General features: G+C 35.9%; 1 protein-coding gene across 10 annotated transcripts in view; it reads right to left on the reverse strand.

The window, feature by feature from the left end:
- LOC106868722 (GATA zinc finger domain-containing protein 14) overlaps nt 1-7,554 on the reverse strand; it is a 172,544-nt gene that overhangs the window by 88,209 nt on the left and 76,781 nt on the right. For 7 of the 10 annotated variants that reach the window (XM_014914118.2, XM_014914114.2, XM_052972425.1 and 4 more), the window contains exon 2: nt 1,216-5,102. The exons of the other annotated variants lie outside the window; for them this stretch is intronic. In XM_014914118.2, the coding sequence (XP_014769604.1) occupies nt 1,251-4,910 (3,660 nt within the window). In that variant the 5' untranslated portion in view covers nt 4,911-5,102 and the 3' untranslated portion in view covers nt 1,216-1,250. Of the gene's footprint in view, nt 1-1,215; nt 5,103-7,554 lie in introns of those variants that run through there. 10 annotated transcript variants of the gene reach the window in all.

Raw genomic sequence — 7,554 nt, forward strand, 5'->3', positions numbered from 1 at the left:
AGCATGGAGGCAACCTGGGTCAACTTGACATCCGCATCTTATCCAAGCACCCAAAGGACCCAACACTCAGACAAATACGGGAATACGTCCTCATAAATGAAACTTCCCCAATACTAAGTAGGAAATATACGCAGTAGATATAATACCCCCATACCCGCGCTCTATACAGGTAGAGTAGAATAGTTAGTGGGCTGTTATGTAGATAGATGTATGTATGTGTGCGTGTGTGTGGGTGTATGTATATGCATATGTATGTAAGCATATGGATATGAAAGTGAAAAGATTGACACACAGACCGATAGGTTATGTGAACAGACAAGCACACATACACACACATACACAAATGAAGGTCACATATGGAGACACACGTCCGCACATATGGAAATATATATCCATACTTACAAGCAAAGTACATAGTTGCAAACAAATCCATACACACACTCAGACATGCATACACAAGGAGACAGAGATAAACACACACACGAAAACTCGCAAACACACACACACACACACACACACACGCGCAAACATACACACACATATAAACACACACACACACATACAAACACACATACATAAGAAAACATACAAACACGGACCCGCAAACACATGAATATGCAGAATACATACATACAAACGTACACACATACATAAATATATACATATGCACACACACACATACATGCATATACACATGCATGCATACATACATACATGTGTATGCACGCACACACACTCACCCACACACATGCACACAAGCAAAAAAGAACGCAGTGTGAATTCAGTGTGAATCCAGAACGCAGTGTGAAGCCAGAGTCAACAACGATTGAAAAGGTTGCCAGACGCAACGAAAATTTTAGAAAAACGAAGGAGGAAACGAGTGGAATAAGGCACTAAAAGAGAATGACTCTCCCCATACGCAACAGAATATGCTTTAACACACAAACTCATATAAAGAATCTTGCAAACCAAATATATATATATATACATACGCACACACATACAAATATATATGTGCAAAATCGTGCGTAATTTTTTGTAATTTTGCAGTCTCAACTGACTGTCAATCAATAAAATTAAACTATTTGTTTTTTTTTTTTTACTTCTGTTGCGTTTTATGGTTTTGTTGCATTTGGTTTTGATTACTTTATTGTATTATTTCGAACAAATCCATGAGCTTGGAAATCAATTTTTAAATAATAAGGGACGAAAAAATATTGAAATAGAATTTAAAGTTCAAATTAGCAAAATTATTTTTTTCCTGTTGATAAAGGATTTGAGGAATTCTTTTCGTGATTATTAACGTGCTGTTTGAAACACAGCGTATTGGAGAACTCTTTACCACAATATTTACATTTATATGGTTTCTCACCTGTATGCGTTCGAATATGAGACTTCAGATATGTACTGCTACAAAAGGCTTTTGAACAGTATGTACAACTATATGGTCGTTCGCCTGTGTGAATTCGAAGATGCCGGCGCATATTTGAACTATTTGAAAATGTCTTATTACAGTAAGTGCATCGATGTGGGTTTTCGCCAGTATGAGTTCGTTTATGAATTCGCAAAGAAAACTTACTAGCAAAGGACTTATTGCAGATATTACAACTATAAGGACATTCTCCAGTGTGAGTCCGTTGATGTCCTTGAATACCTGACAGACTGGAAAAAAACTTGCCACATTTATAGCACTGATGTCTCTTTTCTCCTGTATGAGTTCTCACATGACTAGTCATGTTGGAACTACACAGGAACTTTTTCTTACAGATCTTACAGCTATATGGATAATCTTTTGTGTGTGTTCTGATGTGAACTTTTAAAGAAAAATTGGTAACAAATCTTTTAGCACAATGAACACATTGGAACGGTTTCTCGCCTGTATGAGTCATGATATGATTTTTCAAGTTGTTCTTGCAGGCAAATATATTGCCACATATATCGCATTGGAATGGATGCTCACCTGTATGAGTTTTGAAATGCAAGCTCATATATACATTATCAATGAAAGACAGACCACACTGCTTACAAATTGATAAATTATTGCCAGAATGCTTTTTTGCATGAAGATGTCTATGGAAGGCAGTGACTGTTGTAAAACATTTATGGCATTCTTCACAGGTATAAGGTTTTTCTTTAGAGTGTAATAGAGAATGTCGCAAATACCTTGGTTTGGACGAAAATTTTAAGTCACAATGCAGGCATAAATAAGGAGAATTGGCTGGGTGAGACTTCAAATGTTCCTTCAATAATTTCGTTGTTGGGAATATTTTATTACAATAAACACATTGTAAAGATGAATTTTCAGAATTTGTCATATTTGGAAAGTTTGTTTGTGAGTCCGACATCATTCCTTCAGCTGTTAGTTTGCTAGTGTTACTCAAAGAAGTAGTTTCTGTTGCGTTAGTTTGTGTATCATGGAGTGTTGTTTGATATGTTTCCTCCTCTTCTACATCTTTACTATATCCACACGAGTCCAATGCCATAGTGACTGCTTTTGTGGCTTGTTCTCTGTTTATAATGTTTGTTGTACCTTCATTTGTTGTGAAATCATCCGCAACGTTTATTCCTTTGTTAACCTCTGGTGCACATCCCTTATTAGGAAGCATTAGAAGTGGAGCCTTCCAGATCGTTGTTGTTTGTGGAACAGTATTCTGGATCATTTCAATGGAATTGAATTGTTTTGGACCACCATCCGGAGTCATGTTGTTAGTTTTTTCTTCTTGTGCACTATGCATAACAGACACTGGAATACTTTCAGTATTACTGGAAGTAGTTTTGTTATGTATATATTCTTTGTTTTTCAGATTTAACATATATTTGTTTTGCTCTGTTATGCTAATATTTTCAGGTTCAGAGATATTTTTTTCTGAACATTCATTGTTTGCATTCATTGAAGAATGAGTCGACTTAAAATATACCTCTTTTGAATGCATTTCTGATGCTATATTTCTTAGTTCTCCAGTCTCTGTATATTTCTGATTTGCTTGCAGATGGTGGTTTGGCTGTGTAGGTTTTGGGTTGTGCACAGCATTATTTACAATGGCGTTTAGTGAAGTATTTTCGTTTACGCTGCAATAGTTGTCTGCCGAATGTACTGTATGGCGTTCTTTTGTACCCCTGTCTACATTAACTGTATGAAAACCTCGATGAATATCTCGATTCAAACTCTTCTGCGAAAGAGTTATAGCTGATTCTGGAACTTTATCTAATATTTCTTTATGGCAATTTTCGTTGCAATTGATAATATGCTTATTCGGATGTGCCTCCATTCCATTTTGCCAATAATTCATTTTATATTTCATGAAATCACACGAACCGTAATGGGAGTCTACGGTCTTATATGCATTTTGTGACAGTGATGGTTCACTGTTTTTTAAGCTTTCATAGTTATTACATTTACTGGATTTTGCTTCTAAATTAAAATTTCTTGAATGGTTGAAATTAAAACTGGAATTTGGTGAATGATGTTTTCGAATATATCTTTCATTTTCTTTCATATTTGATGCTTCTGAATGAGTGCGGTGTAGTTCATTGTACATTAAGGAGACTCTAAAGGCATTTTCATGACCTGTGCATGCACCAAAATCGACAGCTCTGGACGAAGAATATTCATTAGAAGTTCTGCCTTTATTGCTCCAAGAATAGTTTGACGGTGAGTAATGCTTGCCGTCAAACGTATTCTTGCCCAGTGCTGATTGCAAACTACTATCTGGAGTCTCGTTTGCAAAACTTTTATGCATATTATCACTTCCATTAGATGGGGACATATTTGCTTCCTTCAATCCTTGTTGCCAGCGATTGATACTTGCAGGTAAATCGGAAATACTCGGAGATTTCTGTGTTACGTTTCCATCAGAAGCGTAAGATAAAGATTCATTGCCTTCATTCTGTCGTGTAGTCAATAACAAATTAGCCGGCCTAGTATTTGAGTAGGGTATCTCATGACAATTACATATTTTACAATTATTACAATAATCTTCCACATAATTGTTCTCTTTCAACAGTTCATCTTCGCTATTTCGAATATTGGGAACGATTAAATTTACTGGTTCTTCTGTATCACACTCCGTTCTTGCTTCCCGAAGTAAATCAATTGTTTTCGCCATTGTTAACATTCTCTCCTCTTTCTTTTTATTACTACTTTCACTAGGTTTACTCTTTGTCTCATTCGTTTGCCTTAAATACGTTGGAGATGAATTATGGATAGTCCTGTGACTTAAATTTTCTCTATCGTTGTAATTATTATTTCTATTGTTGTTGTTATTGTTGTTCACCGGTATTTCGTTACAGGCTTTAGACTTACTATCATTTGAATATAGTTTCTTGTTATTTCGTTGTTTATCATCGGTGTTATTGCTATCGCTTCTTCTGGGCACGGAATCCGGTGATTCTTCATTCAAAAATGGCCTCCAGAAATGTTTGGGGCGTGTTTCTGAAACTTTGTTTGATTGAATCATGCGTGGTCGTTTTATAATGCCATTATTATGAACGGGGGAAAGCGATGTCAGGTGGCATTTATTGCTCTGGTATATCGTACTTTTTGTAGCATTATTATATATTTCATTATCACTTAAAGGAACAAAAGAAGGACACGCGTTATAATAAGGATTACACATAGAAGAGTATTCAATTATATTACTGTCCGGTAAACGCCGTATATGAGTCGAATTTAAAATAGGGGAGTATGGAATCATATTTGTATTAAAATATAAAGGACCCATAATATCATAGTGGCTTGGAGATGTAAACATTTCTGATTGATATGGTGAATGTATATGCGTTTCTTTATTTTGCTGATTGAATGACAAGTCTCTCCTGAAAATGTAGCTATTTTCGTTAACATTTGCCGCCTGTGGGTTTGTAAATTCAGAAGGTTCAACTGGGCTTCGATAAACAACTTTAGGCTCCATCAGTTAGCAACTATTTAAATGGAATGTAATTTGTGAGGACAAAATGAAGAGTTACTGCATCGTTGACAAATTAAGATATTCCTTTTATTTGTATCAATATTTTCTGACAGTTGTATCTACAAACGTCTTCACAGTAATATATTTCTTTTCAGTGCAAGATACAGAAAAGAAACGTTGGCGAATCAGCTACACCTGAAATTTAAGATATAAAAATATATCACTTTAAATGCATATCTCAGTTTTTATAAACAGTAATTTTAACTACTAAACAAAAAATACACATCAATTAGTGGTATATTACTTAAAATATGAGTTAATATTAATTGGAATACGATTATAAGTATGAATATGAATTCACAACTGTAAATTATCCCAAAGTTTTCGATATTTCTTATGTGGAAAGTCATCAGGGAGTTAACTAGTGTTGTAATTACGAGTTTGTAAATTATGTTTAAAGAACGAGTTAGAAGTAGAGAGATTTTTTATTATAATGAATCCTTACAGTGGAAGTAAAGAGCTTACGGTCCACGCATTCTTGAAGAATATTCTGAACGTTAAAAGATCGAGTTATTATAATGATGTATTACTAGATGAAAAAAAATGTAGATTTCAAATTTATTCTTTTAGGTTTTAGTAAGCGTACTGAATTACTTAGTAAGATAAGCAGAATGCTTACCTAAAGAGAAATAATTTTCAAGGTCTGGTAGTATGTCTTGCATTCGGAACCGTGGTAAAATGCTTTAGAGGCAGTTTTGAAAACATTCATTAACAGTTTAATAATAACGTTATTTGCCAGTGGTAAATTCTTTTCCATGGCTGGCTGAAGAGCCATTGTAGAAAATAAAGGATCTTGGGATTCGACAAATATCTCAGCAAAACTCTAAAATAAAATCAGATCTCCAATATCCAAACCCATAAATTTTGGAAAATCATTGGACTTGACCTGTAAAACTGCAGATTTTTCTATAATAGGATCAGAGGTGGAATTGTAAGGATTCAAAATATGTTCGATGAGAAAAACACAGAAATCTACAAACTCTCGATGTAAACTTTCCCGAGATTTGGTTGAGAAACCGATCGTTGTTCTGACGAAATGTCGCCAATCATTTTGCCCGGCGTGCTAACGATCCTGCCAGTTCGTCGCTCTTTTTATTAGTAATAAATATTGGTTTCAAATGTTCGCACAAGGCCAGCAGTTCCAAGGTAAGGGGTGAGTCAATTACATTTTGGCCGACGTGCTAACGATTTTGCTGTCTCACCGCCTTAAAATCAATAATAAATATTACCGACAAGTATATGGTTTCACTATAAACTTTTACCTATTTTTATTTCAAATACTGCCGGGCTCAACTTTTGCCTTTCGTCCTTTTGCGGTCTACCAGTACGGTCGATATAATCGACTTGATCCCTCTCCCAAAATTGCTGCCCGTGGGCCAAAATTTGAAACCATTATTTCTAATATTGTTTGTCCATTACTCTTTCCAGAAGGAATCCGATTCCAAACATTCTCTGTGTCGTTGCGTCTTATCTCTGTCTTATTATTTCAGGTGCTCTTTATGCGGGTCCCAGTTTCTTCCGACGTGTCTCGTATATATTATTATAACGTTTATGAAAGACGAAAAACAAACATTAAGTATATCTCTTGAAGAAACTCACAGGTACGAGGTATCGAAATATTGATTCCGGAGTCTTATACTTTCCTCTTTGGCCAAGCCAACATTGACTTTTAAAAGGTCAACTTGAAATCTAAGATGAGAGTAGGCTGGTAGGCATTCTCCCTATACCTAATAAATCTGTTGGAATATACAGGAGAGAAGAGTAATTACCATGATCATTCTGGTGAGTAGCATGACTTGAAATCTCTTGGCTCTCTCGGTTGCCACATGGTGGCGTTTCTCACTTACTAGAGATTTTGTTTTTATTAGAAAATGTTTTTCCTGTTATTATATTGTTTGCACAAGTTTATGTAAAGTTTCACACTTCTTTGTCTTTTCATTGTCCGAAATGTCTTTGTAATCCTTGTGGCCAATAATAATAATAATTATTATTATCATCATTGTTATTCTATTGTCTTTGCACAGCTTCTAACGCTAGTGATGTACTTCGGTGTCAGTTGTTCACTACCAGTGAACTAAGGTAACACCCCTTGTTTTTCGACCACCATCCGGAGTATTCGAGCGGTTCCAAGCAGTGGTGTTTTCTGCAAGTGCTTCACCCTTATTGCAAACCTATTTGTTACGGTTTATATCATTTAGTGTTGATTAGAATTCCAAAAGTTTATCAATGGGCTCTTTCCAAATGATAAAACAGTCATCCACGCATCTTAAACACATCAACATCGGTTGTCAGGCGATGGTGGAGGAAGAAATACAGACAACACAAACACACACACACACACGCACACACACATACGTGCGCGCGCGCGCGCACACACACACACACACACACACACATGCATATATATATATATATATATATACGACGAACTTCTTTCAGTTACCGTCTACCAAATCTACTCACAAGGAATTGGTCGGCCCGAGGCTTTAGTAGAAGACACTTGCCCAAGGGACTGAACCCGGAACCATGTGGTTGGTAGCAAGCTACTTACCACACAGCCTCTCCCCCTCTCTCTCCCTCTCTCTCT

Source organism: Octopus bimaculoides, chromosome 13 (assembly GCF_001194135.2).
Source record: "Octopus bimaculoides isolate UCB-OBI-ISO-001 chromosome 13, ASM119413v2, whole genome shotgun sequence".
NCBI lineage: Eukaryota > Metazoa > Mollusca > Cephalopoda > Octopoda > Octopodidae > Octopus > Octopus bimaculoides.